This window comes from Lithobates pipiens, unplaced genomic scaffold, assembly GCF_037356315.1.
Source record: "Lithobates pipiens isolate NorthernLeopardFrog02 unplaced genomic scaffold, aLitPip1_a1.2 Scaffold_23, whole genome shotgun sequence".
Taxonomy (NCBI): domain Eukaryota; kingdom Metazoa; phylum Chordata; class Amphibia; order Anura; family Ranidae; genus Lithobates; species Lithobates pipiens.
Window position 1 is genome coordinate 291,949,067 of NW_027507785.1, and position 16,331 is coordinate 291,965,397.

The window sequence follows — 16,331 nt, forward strand, 5'->3', positions numbered from 1 at the left end:
TAAACAGTACAATTCCCCACTTGTATTTATAGGATATTCCTGCTTCCTGCAGTGCCGGATTCTAGATGCTTTACACTAAAGACAGTGCTGGTTACTGTGAGCTTCTGGGAAAGTGGTTGGCGCTGGCTCATGTATACTAGAGCATAGCCCAAGCCTGCCAGCTGCCAACCACCTTTGCTGTACTAGACAGCAGCAGAAAGTTCTGGGAATTTTTTTGACTGAGGTAGGAGATTTAGTCTCTCAGATGCTCGGAACGTGCGGTGATGAGGTACAGATATTTTTACTATACAGCACCAAGTTCTATTTTTGTATTCAATGCAATATGGTTATTTTTTTAAGGCAGCCAGTGCTGTTTTATAAATAAAATGGAAGTATTTTGCACCTGTAACATACACACGCCTGTCTGTATTATTCTTATTTTACTCACATGTTACATACTCCCCCACCTTCTTCTTCCTTTTTTTTTTTTTTTTTTTATGTAAAATTGTTTACACAACCCAATGTGAACTCAGTCTTGCTTATTGACATGTAAAAAGTTCTGTTATTAAATGCTTCAAAATTTGTATTTTCTACATCATGTAATTTATATATAAATATAAAATATATATTATGTTTTTTTCTTGTATTACACAACTGTTACAACACAATCTGGTAAACTGTTAATATATAAAATATTTGATTTGTTGTTCTTTTTTTGTGTGTGTGTGTTATATTGCGTTTGTGTATATTAAAAAGAAGTTCGGGATTTACAAAACCAAACCAAAATTTCTACTCATCTAGGTGAATGCAGCATCGATCTGATGTATCTGTCCCCTGCTGCCTCTGTAGTGAGAACCGAGCGATCAAACACCGTTGATCACTATGTTCTCCCCCCTCCGCTCTGAGTAGAGAGTTGTGACTGTCAGTCAGTGGTTCCTTGCTCTCCCCTCCAGTGCTGAGCTCCAGAAGGGCTGACATCTGGGTGGCTCCCAACCATATGGTGTAAGGCTGGATTCACACCTATGCAGTTTTAGTGCATTTTGCAGATTTGCACCACAGTCCATTTAACATGGTTTCCTATGGAACACATTCTGTAGTGCAAATCTGCAAAATGCAAAAAGCACTAAAAATGCATAAGTGTGAATCCAGCCTTAGGATCTTTTCAGAGCCTGGACCAGCTGAGTGACGTCAGTTAACAGCAGGCTTTAGCCCGCTTACTGTTGAAAATGGGTTAGAGAAGTGCAGAACGACCTGCACTCCTTTGATCCACAGGAGAATTACAGCCAAAAAAAAACTTTGCCTATACTTCTTCATTAAAGTGGTTGTAAAGGGATTTAAAGAAAAAAACAAACAAACATACTTTATACTTTCCTCCACTGTGCAGCTCGTTTTGCACAGAGGGACCCCGAACCTGCTCTTCTGGGGTCCCTTGGTGGCTGTCTCGGCTTCCCCCCGCAATTACGTCTCACGTTCATGCGAGCTCCGTCGCATGGTGAGAAGTACTTGCGTGTGCGTTCCCGTGATACAGCCGGCAGCTATAGCCGCTCACTGTATCACTCGGCCCCGCCCCCGGCGTGCCGCGTCATTGGATGTGATTGACAGCAGTGCGAGCCAATGGCCGCGCTGCTTTCAATCCATCCACTCCAGCCAAGAAGTGGCCAGGCTGAGCGGAGAAGAGGATGTTGGAGGCGAACGTGGGACTTTTGAGGGGTCAGGTAAGTAAAACGGGGGGGGGGGGGGGCGCGCCGGCACTGTCAGATCTTTTAGAAAACTTTTACCTTTACAACCCCTTTAAGTCAGTTAGTACAGTTCTAATCTCATCCAGAAAGTGTTTTTGCTGTGGAAAAGTCCACTCAGCTGCTACAAGTATTCTTTAATTCTGTGAAGCCAATTAAAGTGGAACTTCACTACCCCAATCACCGTTATTATTTGTAATCCTCATGCTGCTAGCATTAGTAAACAGATACTGGACAAAACTAGCCACAGCACCATCCAGAGCCTGAATACCAATATGATAGCATGTAGTCTCTGTTAGCCCTTGTACACACGGTTGGAGAATCTGTCGGAATGTGTCCTATCGGACCGTGACGTCGGATAATCCAACTGATTCTGTTGGAATATCCGTCGGACCCAATTTTCCAACATGTTGGAAATATTTCCCGACCAACTGGGCCGATCAGACATACTCCGATCATGTGTAGAGAATTTTGATCGGACCAAGTGCCACGCATGCTCAGATCAAATTCCTACATCAAAGCTATTGGCTACTAACCTGAACGTAGTCCCATCGTAATGAAATTACGTCATCACGTTCTGAAAGATTGGATTTTTTCGCCAACTTTGTCCGACCGTGTGTATGCAACAGTTTCGGACAAAATCCGACGGATTTGGTTGTGGAAATGTCTGACCGTGTGTACAGGGGCTTAGACAAACTGAAGTTGCTGGATGGAAAACAATCGACTTTTGTGGAGCCAGGTGGTAATGACAGGGCCCCACATGGCTCAAAATGCAGCCGATTCTGTAGAAATCATCCAAAATTTGAGACATGTATGGTCAGCCTTAGGTATATTCACACCACACTGTATTATAACACAGGATATGTGTCCTGTGGTTTGTTGCTAGTTTTTTATTTTTTTTTATTTATTTATTTATTTGTACCCTAATGCACATAAGCAGTGCTCTACAGGGCACAGGTGTAAATGTGTGCATTGTGGTGCACTGTGCCTCCCACAAGACAGTTCTCCAATGTTCATTGTACCACCTACAGTAATGGAAAGGATTTTCTATACATTGAAAAATATTGATTTTAATGTGACACTAAAGGAATTTTTTTTTCTAATTAACAAACGCATACTTACCTCCACTGTGCAGCTTGTTTTGCACAGAATGGCCCCCATCCTGCTCTTCTGGGGTCCCTCGGCGGCTTTCTCAGCTCCTCCCCGCATCAGATAACCCCCTAGGAGAAGTCCATAGACACCGAATGCAGGACTTGGCCCCGGCGGTGGCGTCATTGGATTTGATTGAGAGCAGAGGGAGCCAATGGCTGCGCTGCTATCAATCGATCCAATCAACAGCCGAGAACCCCCTAGCAGAGAGACAGCGAACCCTGTGGGACAAGTTCGAGGGCTCAGGTAAGTATAACGGGGGGGGGCTGGGGGCCGGTCACTGACAGGTGCTTTTTCACTTTTAATGCATAGGATGCATTAAGGTGAAAAACTGCAAACCTTTACAACCCCTTTAATGTGTATAGGGGGACTGCAGTGCTGGAACCAGGATACTTACTGGCCTCTTTTTCAACTCAAAATTCAGGGCTACCAAGAAGATGAAACTACACTTTATGACCAAGTGTTTGTGGATTCCTGACCTTACACCTGTACAGGATTGTGAAGCATCCTATTTTAAAATAATGGGCATTAACTATGGCGCTAGCCTTTCTGTTGTAGTTTTAACAGCCTCCACCCTTCAGGCTTTCCTCGAGATTTTGAAGTGTCTATAAGAATCTGTGCCCATTCAACACAAAGCGCATTTTGTCAGGTTGGGTTTTGATGTCGGATGGAAAAGACCTGGCTCGGAATCAGCATTTCAATTCATTCCTAAAGGTGTTCAGTAAGGTTGAGGTTAGGATTCTGTACAGGCTACTCAAGTTCCTCCACATAAAACCATGTCTTAATGGAGCTGGCTTTGTACACAGGGGCACAGTCATGCTGGCACACAAAAAGAGCCTTCGCCAAACTTTTGTCACCGAGTTGGAGGTGCATGATTGTCTAAAATGTCTTTGTATGCTTTATCATTAAAGCAGGCCATAGATTATGCAATTTTTTTTCCTGCAGCCATGGGTTTTAGGGGAGAAAAAAATGGCTAGATTCCCCATCAACACTTGATGGGAGAATCGCTCCCACGGTACTATTGGGTGTTCTCCCAGCAGAGGGGGGGGATCCGTCTTTGCCGGGAGAACACAGTGATCACTGCTAGTGGATATACCCGCTGGCAATAATTGCATGTTATAAATCCGACATACTGGTTGTACCCAAGTTGATTAATGGATCGACTTGGGTACAATCAGCCTACTCATAGATGGATAGAATATTGGCAGGTCCCTGCTGAACTGGCCAATCCATCTATGGCCGGCTTAACACTGCAAATAAGAAATACAATAGTGTAGCGCCAGCTATCATAATAAATGTACTTATAGCTCTACATAAAGTGACAGTCAATACGTGAAATGAATAACATCAGTCAAATATCTCAAAATAAGTCCCATTAATTAGTGACAAACACCATGGTGTGATAAGTGATTCACGTATCTTCTCTGTGTGTCCTGTGAACCTCCACAATCTTTTTCGTGTCTTCTATCACGTGGTCATTTTGGTGACTGAGTATGAAGTAAGGAGTGGACATTGGTACATTCTGAAGCGGGAGGAGGAGTGTGGAGCGGATACCCTTGTGGGTGGAGTTGTTCACAAGTGAATAAGACTCTGTAGTGGGGTCTGTTTTAGAGGTAATCTGGTTTTTCACCTATAGGTGGAGGTTCACAGGACACACCGAGCAGATAGAAGAAACGTGAATCACTAATTATTGGGACTTATTTGGTTGATGTTATTTATTTCACGTTATGACACTCACTTTATTATTTATGTAGAGCTATAAGTATGTTTATTTTTAAATATTTTGATATAAGTACCTGAAATAAATAAATATAAGTTGTGCTGCACTATTGTATATCTTATTTGAAAATGTGGCGGGTGCAGTGAAATTCACCTATTTAGTGTCGAAGCGGCAACAATTTTTAGAGTGTATGGTGGTTACACTGAGGTATTTGGGGATAGTGTGTATAGAGTTTGAGTGTGAGATTGCGCTGAGTATTTCAGATTTTTTATTTTTATTTTTTGCTTAAAATTGCGCTTTACTGGAAACGTGAGACCGCAATATTTGGAGGATGGCCAAGTGTCCACAGACCTTGGGGTTGATTTACTAAAACTGGAGCGTTCAAAATCTGGTGCAGCTCTGCATGGTAGCCAATTGGCTTCTAACTTCAATTTGTTCAATGAAGCTTTGACAATAAGCCCTCGTTCACACTGAGGGCGGAGTTTGAACATTTCAAGCCCGCGTTTCAGTGCGAGTTCAGGAGTGATTTGAAGAACATATGTGCGGGTTCATGCACAGATGTCTACTGAAATTGTCCCCGAAGTCCCCAAAAGTAGTGCAGGAACTACTTTTGGGAATTGGTGCTGCACCGCAAAGTCAGCGTTGCACCAATTGAAAATTGAAAACATGTCAATTCGGCTCGATGTGCACGGGGGCTAAAACCTGGAAGCTGATTGATTTCTATGCGGCTTTTGCACTCTTCAGTTTTAGTAAATCAACCATCTTGGGTTATATAGTATATAATGGTTTATATTGTGGGAACGACATGTGCTAAAAGGTGATGTCAGAGCGATTAAACGCTTGTATAATGTGATTTAGGAGGTCGGGAAGCAAGGATCATGATGACAAGCCATGAAGCTTGTGCCAATTAAAACAATTCAGCATTTCCCATATCTGACAGTTTTCCTTTTACAGGATGCTGATTTTGCATTATGTTTAATACTCAATTTTTTTTTTTTTTTTACTGATCTCTGTCCACAGCTGTTATAAAGTGAAAATACTTCTTACATTTTTTGTTCCATTTACCAACCCATAAAAAAAAAAAAATATATAATTTAATATAATTTTAGTGCACCTCTCACCCTGTAGAAAACACGTCTTATTTTCCATACAACAAGTAACATCCAATCATAATAATTTTAAATTTTTTATTTTTATTTTTTTTTTAACAGCTTTTCACTGCTTTTTCTTCAGGTTTCTTTCCTAGCAAACACCAAGTCCTATGCGGATGGTGTTCTCAGAGTCCAAATAGACAGCATATTTTTTACTTAGCTCCTCCTCCAGCTGTTCCTTCGTCCTGATTGGTAGAGCAGTTTCCTTCAAATCAAAACAAGTCGAGTTAGTCAGATGACAGTAAACACATTAATGATCATTGATGTATAGCACAAATGGAAGCATACATTGAAATGACAATCTGGACAGATTGCACAAAGCAGGATTTGAATAATTGTTTATATGTGGAGCTTGATTTATCAATGTTATGTTTTCATCACTGCTGCAAAATGGTTTAATCTTTAGGTGTTAGGACTTCGCACAAGACGGCTAAGATTTGTTCATTCTGTCCAAAAAGAAAAAAAAAAAGAAACAGAAAAGCCACATTCTTCCCAGGGTAGTGTAGTGACATAAAATGGGCAACAGGTCCAGGCTTTTGATATAAAAAAAAAACAAAAAAATAAAACAGAGAGCCTGGAACTGGCTATTGACCAACTGTAAATCCAAGTAAAACAACTCAATGCTGCTCTAAAGTTTTACTCCGAGTTCCTCCAGGACTCATTGGCTTACACTTTCATTTGCTGACCTCTCATATTTCTATGGAAGGTTTTATACATAGAGGCAGGGAGTGGAGCAACCTGGCATTGCTTTTCAGAAACCGATTACATATCAGTTCCGTAACATTGCTCAGGTTCCTGCCTGCATTTTGGACTTATAGTGATAATCTTAATTGGTGGTGCCCTCCAAGTATTCTTCCTCACATAAGCTCATCAAAGTACCTGCTTGTAAGCTTACAGGGCAGGCACGTGTTCTGCCCAGTGACTGCTTCCCCAGGATAGTCTTTAGATCTTTACAACAATGCAGCCAACCAAAAAATCTCTTTCCTTTTATATAAAAAGTCCATAGAGGGACAAATGCCCACAGAGTAACAACATTCAGACAGGCTAGTTAACAGTCTCAAAAACAAGAAGTAGACATCTATAAATATCAAATAGAGCCCAACAACTCAATCCCCAGATCATAACCCCACAAGAAGTCAAGAGGGAATGGTGACATAAAGCCTACCACCACTACTACAGCGGCATGGTCACACAAGCAGAGAGTGGTAAAAGGATCTCAACAAACAACAAAATGAGACTGACTGACCAGGGGTTCCCCCAGTTGACAAGCTGCACAATGGCAGTAGCATCACTGTAAAGATCTAAAGAGGAAGTGGATCCTGAGGAAGCCCTCACTAGACGAAACATGTTGAGCCATTGTTTCTTCATTTCTACGTATTTAATTGTATATTTATCCGTGCAGCTGGTGCTGCACAGATTATGAGGAAATAAGAAAAAAAAAACATCTTTTTTATCTCATTAAAATTTTTAAGTATTTTTTGTTTTTCTTGTAATTTGGGCACATTTAAAAAACAGGATCACCAGAAGAAAATAGGGAAAGCCTAAAAAGAAAATGAATACAAGCCATCACATCTGAGAATTGGTAAGCTGCAGTATAATAGATGTTTGCCTTTGGATTTGGGTTTGCCACTTTAATACTCAAGCTAACAATGATACTTTGACTTTGGAGAGACAACGCAAGTATATTAAAGGGTGCCTGGAGATGTTCTTTAACCTTCCCACCACCGCTCCCCGGCCTTTTAAGAGCTTCTAAATGATGCCCAAAAGTTGGGGACTCTATTAAAATACTGTCACTTCACTTCCTAATGTTGGTGATTGGCCCAAACACAAATCCACCTACCATGCCCTCCTAGGGAGCCTTCCGGTCATCCTTATGAACCAACAGTGATGCACACAACATTGTGAAGGGTTGTGGCCAAAATAAAAAAAAATGATTTGCATAACAGTGTGCCTCTGTGGAGCTTTACTGATTTATCAAAAATTACAATTGAAAACAGTTTCAATACGCGATTGGCTGGGATGGCGGGTTTTGGTTAGTGATGTGGCTGTATACATGTATAATGGTATACGTGTATTATGGGATGGATTCTACAGCAGCCTGCACACGCCTGATGTTTGATATACAGTACGTTTCCTGGTGCCTATATGGCAGGATAGTACCAATGGATAGGCATCAGGAAAGGAAAATTATGGTAAGTATTTAGAACAAATTTTCTGATTTCCAGTTGCCTATCCATAAGTATATTGCCAAGAATACGCACCAGGAAAGGAAATTACAATAAGTATTTGATTCAATTTCCAGTATCAGACCAAACCTGACAAAAATAAATCTCACCAGATGGCCCAAATATCCTGGATCTAATGTATGACGAATGTTACCCCCTGAACCCGGAGTTGGGTGACTAGAAGATGGAGATGATTGCAATATTTTTGGAAAATGCTCACTTACATTTTTTTTGCTCAGCTCCTTCTTCTCCAATGATCTCTTCTCTGAGGCTCGGAAGGCTTTTCGCTGTTCGTAATAATCCAGATGTTTCACTTCCCTCTCAAAGTAATGCTGCATGCCAGTGTTCTGCAAGACATGATTTTACTGGACTTTGTACCACCTTCTACATCCAGAGGTATTTTGATTGGTCAGTTTAACGCATCTTATCCACAGTTACATTTCATTACTGCCACATTACTATAAGACCCCTTTCACACCAGGGTGTTTTTCAGGCTCTTTAGCATTAAAAAAAGCGCCTGTAAAGTGCTTGAAAGAAGCCTCATCTGCAATCCCAATGTAAAAGCCCAAGTGCTTTAAGAGCCCTTTCACAATGTCAGCGCCTGAAAAACGCTCGTAAAGAGCCGCTTAAACTACCAGCGCTTTACCAGTGTTTTTCGAGCGTTATTGGGAAGCTTTTAACCCCTGCTAGTGGCCAAATGAAGGGTTAAAAGCGCCCACAAAACGCTGCTGCCAATAGCGCTTTTTAGGCGCTTTTCGGGCGTTTTACAGGCGCTTACCATTGATTTCAATGGGAAGGGGTGCTTTAGGAGCGTTGTATTCACCGTTCCAAAAGCGCTGCAAAGAAGCTGCTTGCAGGACTTTTTTTGACGCCCTGCCAGCGCAGCGCCTCAGTGTAAAAGCACTCGGGCTTTTACATTGGGATTGCAGTTGCGGCTTCTTTCAGGTGCTTTTTTTTAACGCTAAAGCGCCTGAAAAATGCTCCAGTGTGAAAAAAGATCTCAGTATGAAAGCACTCGGGTTTTAACATTGGGATTGCAGTTGCAGCTTCTTTCAAGTGCTTTACAGGCGCTTTTTTTTAACGCTAAAGCGCCTGAAAACCGCCCGAAAAACGCCCCAGTGTGAAAGGGGTCTAAATGTGGCACTTACTACACATTTTCCCTGCAGTATTATTACAGGTTTTATGTTTGGCCAGGGATACTATTTGCATGCAGTTTGTATGTTTTTGTATCCGTGTGGGTTTCCTGACCATCTCCAGAATACGCCCCTTTTTAACCATTGATACCACGTTGAATTCACTTGCTGGTTATCGCTCGCCTCAACTTCTGAAACTCCCACCTCCTTGAATTATATTAACATAGACCATCCCCCCCTTCATTCCATCATGAATGCTGCTGCAAGACTCACCCACCTTACCAATAGCTCAGTGTCTGGTACCCCTCTCTGCCAATCCTTCCACTGTCTTCTGCTCACCCAACAAATAAAATTCAAAGTACTAAAACCACTTACAAAGCGATCCACAACCCTGCCCCCAGCTACATCACTAACCTGGTCTCAAAATATCAACCAAACCGCCCTCTTCGGTCCTCCCAAGACCTCCTACTCTCTGGCTCCCTTGTCACCTCCTCCCATGCTCGCCTCCAGGATTTCTCCAAAGCTTCTCCCATCCTTTGGAACTCCCTACCCCACTCTGTCTGACTGTCTCCTAATCTATCTACCTTTAGACGATCCCTGAAAAAAAACATCTCTTTAACCTCCCTGGCGGTATGATTCAGTCTGGATTTAGGTGCTGAAAGCGGTACAATTATTTTGCATGGAAATTTGGCGTTTTATATTGTAGTCCTGTAATTCTTAGGAATAACTCTTAAATATGTTCAAACCAGAGTCTAGCAGACATCCCGGGTATGATAAAGTTTATAATAAAGAATAATAAAAAATATTCAATAATGTAATCAAATCCTAAAACACTGAAAAAGGGACACTTTTTGGTTGCTATGGACAATCTCCAAATTCCAGGCAGAAAAAACTGTATTTATAATATAAAAGTGCATGCAGGGCACTGCACAGACCACTAGGGACAAAGGGGGTGTGTTTTTTTTTTAATACAGTACTTTAATCTGTAAGATTACAGTACTGTGTGTGTTTTGTGTCTTATTACTTTTTTGAATTTGCTGCCGTTCTTCGCTCCCGTGCGCCGTAACGTCGCAGGGAACGGAGCTCGGAGGCATCCGGCACTGTGAATCGAGCGGAGGACGGCTCGATCACACAGCGCGGAGGACATCGCTGGATCCAGGGGACAAGGGGAGTAACGATCCCTGTGTCCTCCCCTGCATCCAGAGATGCGATCCCGAGTCTGGCTCGGGGTTACCGCTCCTATCAGTAAAATCCTAACCCGAGCCAGACTCGGGATTCCCGCTAGGGGGGGGGGGGGGGGGGGGTAAAGAAGCCTATCCCAATTTTAACAAATACACTGTTTTTACATTCTCCATCATCTCATTGCCCACAGTTATTGCCTTTTGTATCACTTGATCCTCCCTCTTAGAATGTAAGCTCCAACGAGAAGGGCCCTCCGATTCCTCTTGTACCAAATTATATTGTAACTGAAATGTCTGCCTTAATTTTATGAAGTGCTGCGCATACTGTTGACGCTATAAATCCTGCAATACAGTGCCCTGAAAAAGTATTCATACCCCTAAAAAATTTCCAAATTTTGTCATGTTAATATTCATTTACATTTTTGGTTGTGATAGATCAACACAAAGTGGCACATAATTGTGACGTGGAAGGATAAATCATTTTCAACATTTTTTTAACAACTAGATATCTAAAAAGTGTGGGGTGCATTTGTATTCAGCCCCCTTTACGCTGATACCCCTAACTAAAATCTAGTGGAACCAATTGCCTTCAGAAGTCACTTAATTAGTAAATAGAATTCACCTGCGTGTAATTTAATCTCAGAATAAATACAGCTGTTCTGTGAAGCCCTCAGAGGGTTGTTGGAGAACCTTAGTAAACAAACAGCATCATGAAGGCCAAGGAACACACCAGACAGGTCAGGGATAAAATTGTGGAGAAGTTTAGGGTTAGGTTAAAAAAAAATATCCCAAGCTTTGAACATCTTACGGAGCACTAGCACTTCTTTCAAGAATAAGACAATGTGATTGTCTGGATTTGTTTCCACATTGGAACTGCCTAAAAACATCAAAACAAACCCGTGTACATGTACACATGAGATAATATTGGATGAGTTCAGGGGCAGCTGAAAAAAAACATCCAACTGCCTCTGAACGTCCATTTACCAGCAGCGGTGTATATATGGCCTTTAAGGTCGATGCCCTGCTGGAAGGTGAACCTCCTCCACAGTCTCAGGTCTTTTGCAGACTTAACATACAGCCAGAGCTACAATGAAATGGTTTAGATCAAAGCATATTCATGTGTTAGAATGGCCCAGTCAAAGTCCAGACCTAAATCCAATTGAGAATCTGTGGAAAGACTTGAAAATTGCTGTTCAGAGACGCTCTCCATCCAATCTGACAGAGCTTGAGCTATTTTTCCAAGAAGAATGGGCAAAAATGTCACTCTCTAGATGCGTAAAGCTGGTAGAGACATCCCCAAAAATACTTGCAACTGTAATTGAGGGGAAAGGGGGTTCTACAAAGTATTGACTCGGGGGGGGGGGGGCTGAATACAAATGTACCCCACACTTTTCACATATTTATAAAACAAATTGAAAACCATTTATCATTTTCCTTCCACTTCACAATTATGCGCCACTTTGTGTTGGTCTATCACATAAAATCCCAATAAAATACATTTATGTTTTTGGTTGTAACATGATGACAAAATGTGGAAAATGTGAAGGGGTATGAATACTTTTTCAAGGCATCTACTGGGAATTTTGTCCTCGTCTGAATATTTCTGTTCTATCATGGTGGTCCCAAGCCTTTGCAGAGATGAGTGCTGAGCTTGTTTTAATATGCCATCAACAGCTATAAAATCCCACTGTGTAAATTTGCACAGGAAAGCACTTAAAGTGATCACTTTGTAAAACAACCCACTCAGTTTAAAATAGAATATATCTGCAAAGGGTGGGCCAACTCAATATTGAACCCTATGGACTAAGACTGGAATGTCATTAAAGTTCATGTGTGTGTAATGGAAGCTGTCTCAATACTTTTGGTAATATAATGTATATTAGGACCTACCTATAGAATTCCACATATATGAATTCCAAAATATCCTTCACAGTCCAGCATAGACGTATGCATTTCAACTGTACATACCTTGACACTGATGTAATTCCACAAAACCTTTTTTTTGACTCTGCATTCTCGATTTCCACATGTCACTCCAGACCACAAAGACAGGCATCTTTTTATGCACATATAAACCACAACCACCGTCTATAAAACTTGTCATTTATATCCCTCCCTTGGATTAATCATAGTCTCCCTTCATTTCTGCACGTGCTGCAAATTTATTGTGCTCTGTCTTCCCATCCTCCCCAATATAACTAAAGTGTTACTAAACCCAGAACTCTGCATTCACTATATCTGGTCTCCCATGGTACACAGAACATGGAAATGCAATCATTTTACTAAATATAAACTGCTAAATACCTTTTCTCATCAGTAGTATACAGCAATCTTGTGATTTCTATCAGTGTCTGGTTAAAGCTTGTAGGCGGAGTTTCCATACTGCACTGGCTGACCTATCAGGATGCAGGACCATGGCAGGGCCTGTTCTGAGTGGAACCTGTCCTGTTATACTGCTGTATGGTCTTGGCCACTGTGCATCAGCTCAGTGTCAGGGTCTTGCCACTCTTCTTATAGCCTAGGCCAGTGATGGTGAACCTTGGCACCCCAGATGGTTTGGAACTACATTTCCCATGATGCTCAACTACACTACAGATTGCATGAGAATCATGGGAAAAAATGTAGTTCCAAACCATCTGGGGTGCCAAGGTTCGCCATCACTGCGGCCTAGGCCATCTTTATGTAGAGCAACAATTCTTTTTTTCAGATCCTCAGAGAGTTCTTTGCCACAAGGTGCCATGTTGAACTTCCAGTGACCATGGGAGAGTGAGAGTGATAACACCAAATTTAACACACCTGCTCCCCATTCACACCTGAGACCTTGTAAAACTAACGAGTCACATAACACTGGGGAGGGAAAATGGCTAATTGGGCTCAGTTGGAGATTTTCCCTTAGGGGTGTACTCACTTTTGTTGCCAGCAGTTTAGACATTAATGGCTGTGTGTTATTATTATTATGTTATTTTGAGGGGATAGCAAATTTACACTGTTATACAAGCTGTACACTCACTACTTTACATTGTAGCAAAGTGTCATTTCTTCAGTGTTGTCACATGAAAAGATATAATAAAATATTTACAAAGATGTGAGGGGTGTACTCACTTTTGTGAGATACTGTATATACTGCTGATGAGAAAAGGTATTTAGCAGTTCATAGTTACTAAAAATGATTGCATTTCCATGTTCTGTGTACTGTGGGAGACCAGATATAGTGAATGTAGGCTCTTGGGTTTAGTAACACTTTAACCACTTGCTGATCGGCTCACCCCGATATACGCCGGCAAAGTGGCACATTCCCGCAAAAGAACGTATGAGTACATTGTCCCCTTTAAGAGCCGCCGCAGGCGCGCACGTGCCCGCCTGCTGCACGGTGGGGGACCCAATGCACATGGCTGGCAGGCGTGATCGCAGCCACGAGACCCAGAACGGGGATTTGTGTGTTTAAATACACAAATCCCTGTTCTGTCAGGGGAGAGGAGACAGATTGATTGTTCCTAGTAAGTAGGAACAGCGATTAGTCTCTTCCCCAAGTCAGTCTCATCCCCCCACAGTAAGAAACACTCACGAGGGAACATATTTAACCCTTTGATCGCCCCCTAGTGTTAACCCCTTCCCTACCAGTGACATTTACATAATCCGTGTTTTTATAGCACTGATCTCTGTAGAAACATCATCAGTGGTCCCAAAAATGTGTCAAAAGTGTCTGATCTGTCCGCCGCAATGTCGCAAAAAAAAAAAATCACTGATCACCACCATTACTAGTAAAAAATAAATAAAAAATGCCATAAATATATCCCCTATTTTGTAGACCCTATAACTTTTGCGCAAATCAATCAATATTTGCTTATTGCAATTTTTTTTTAATCAAAAATATGTAGAAAAATATATATTGGCCTAAACTGATGAAGAAATTTGTTTTTTAAAAAAATTTTTGGGGATAGTTATTATAGCAAAATGTAAAAAATATTAATTTTTTTTTGTTAAATTGTCGCTTTTTTTTGTTTATAGTGCAAAAAATAAAAATACAGAGGTGATCAAATGCCACCAAAAGAAAGCTCTACTTGTGGGCAAAAAAGGACGTAAATTTTGTTTGGATACAGTGTCACACAACCGAGCAATTGTCAGTTAAAGTGACGCAGTGCCAAATCGCAAAAAATGGCCTGGTCATTAAGTGGGAAAATCTTCCAGTCTGTAAGTGGTTAAGTTGGCCATACATGTTTTATCAAATGATCATTTTTTTTCCAATTGAACTCTTCCATTAGGAATAATCGATCATACCATTTGATCCAATTTATATTTGTTTTTCCACCATGTAAACTCACAATCTGCTCAATCTAAAGTATCTTGGTTTTGATGCAGAATGATCAATAATATCCCGCCTTGGCCGGGTTTGATTTAATCTGACCAAATTCAAGTCTAAAATCGATCAAAAGGGAAGTTATGGCTATTTGAGTGTTTGTGGATTTGATCATTTTGATCCTATGAAGTGTTTGCTATGGCTGAATGGGGGTTGCGGTGCACCTGAGCAGACCCCATAGTAATAATTCTGGCACCAAGGAGGCCTATAATATGCAGGGTAATTAAGGACTTGTGGGGGAGGGGCTGGGTGGTTAATTAAATAGGTGTAATTACATGGAAAGTACGGCATCAAGCCAAGTTTTTCAACGGCTTCTTCAGTTATTAGCAGTTATTACTCTTTAATCAAACAAACGTCTGATGTTATCTGGAACGCGCCAAGTTTGTGTCGGCGCACGTCCTGTGCTCAAGTGTCCCGTGTCTAGATGCCATGGAAACCTCAACCAATTTGTCCCAAACATTAAAACATTAGTACAGGTCTCCCCAAAAGAATCCATCTGTTTTGCCGCTAAAGTAAGAAAAGCATATCTTGGGAGCAATAAAGGAATGCTGAAAAGCAAATATTGTGCAAGCCTGTCTAAAGCCAGATCAAATAAAACATCTCAGCCGCAGTAAAAACAAACGTGTAAAAGTATTTCAACTTCTTCACCGAACAAGAAGCTGTCCCTGCACAAACCTCATTAGCAGAGGGGTGGTGGAGGGTCCAGGGGATTTCTAGAACATGCAGGGTCCCGCTGTCGTCTGCCAGAGCCAGGAAATGCTGCTTAGCTGCAATAATAATAATAATACCAGTAAGCTGAAAAAATTACATATTTAAAGCGGAGTTACCACTATATAATTATTTTTTTTGGACGAATATATTTTTTTTAATACTATTATTTATATGGCTCGCAGTTTAGGGATCAATCGCCACTCAATCGCCAATTTAGATAATACGATTTATTATATTTTTCTATCCCTATTCCATATTGCTTGTGGGCATGTGAAGCCCACAAGCACTATCTTCCTGGCTACGGTGCAGCTGAGCGGCCACCATGCACCGCTCCGTTCTTGAGCATGCACAATATGTATGGCTTGCAGCGATAACGAGTGACAGCCATCCACACTGACTCCTGCAAATTATAATGCCCTGTACACACGATGGAAAAAGTCCGATCGGATTATGTAGTCGGAAAATCTGATCATGTGTGGGCTCCATCTGACTTTTTCTGTTGGATTTTCCGACGCACAAAGTTTGAGAGCAGGATCTAAAGTTTTCCAACAACAAAATCCGATTGCATAAATTCCGATCGTGTGTAGACAATTCCAACGGACAAAGTGCCACGCATGCTCAGAATAAACTATGAGACGAAAGCTATTGGCTACTGGCCCGTGTCAGGTCACCTCGAGGCGAGGTGACAGATGCACACCGTAGGGGTCAGGAGTGCACCGCAAGGTTGTGGACCCTACGGCTGACTGCTGCGGACAGGGGATCCCACCGGGGTTAGAGCGTAAGATTCCCTGGGGCGCGGAGTCTAAGAGCCAGCAGGTGTTCACCAGCACCTCTAGTGGTGAGGATGGACTTGGCTGCAACTGGCTCCAGGTCGCGACCCCCAGGGTCCCCCAGCTCACACCCACAGTAGGCAACAGGAGGCTAGGGATGGTGAGGGACAAAGCCAAAGTCGGGGCTACAAGCAGACAGGAATAATCAGGGTCACGCCA

At 41.8% G+C, this 16,331-nt stretch overlaps 1 protein-coding gene across 1 annotated transcript in view; it reads right to left on the reverse strand.

The window, feature by feature from the left end:
• Window positions 1–5,757: 5,757 nt before the first annotated feature.
• The window catches only part of DNAI3 (dynein axonemal intermediate chain 3), a 139,464-nt gene continuing 128,890 nt past the window's right edge, over window positions 5,758–16,331 (reverse strand). Inside the window, exons 21-23 of the mRNA XM_077450325.1 lie at window positions 15,307–15,398; window positions 8,185–8,307; window positions 5,758–5,940 (exon numbers count right to left, since the gene is read on the reverse strand). Of these exons, the coding sequence (XP_077306451.1) occupies window positions 5,827–5,940; window positions 8,185–8,307; window positions 15,307–15,398 (329 nt within the window). The 3' untranslated portion in view covers window positions 5,758–5,826. The remainder of the gene's footprint in view (window positions 5,941–8,184; window positions 8,308–15,306; window positions 15,399–16,331) is intronic.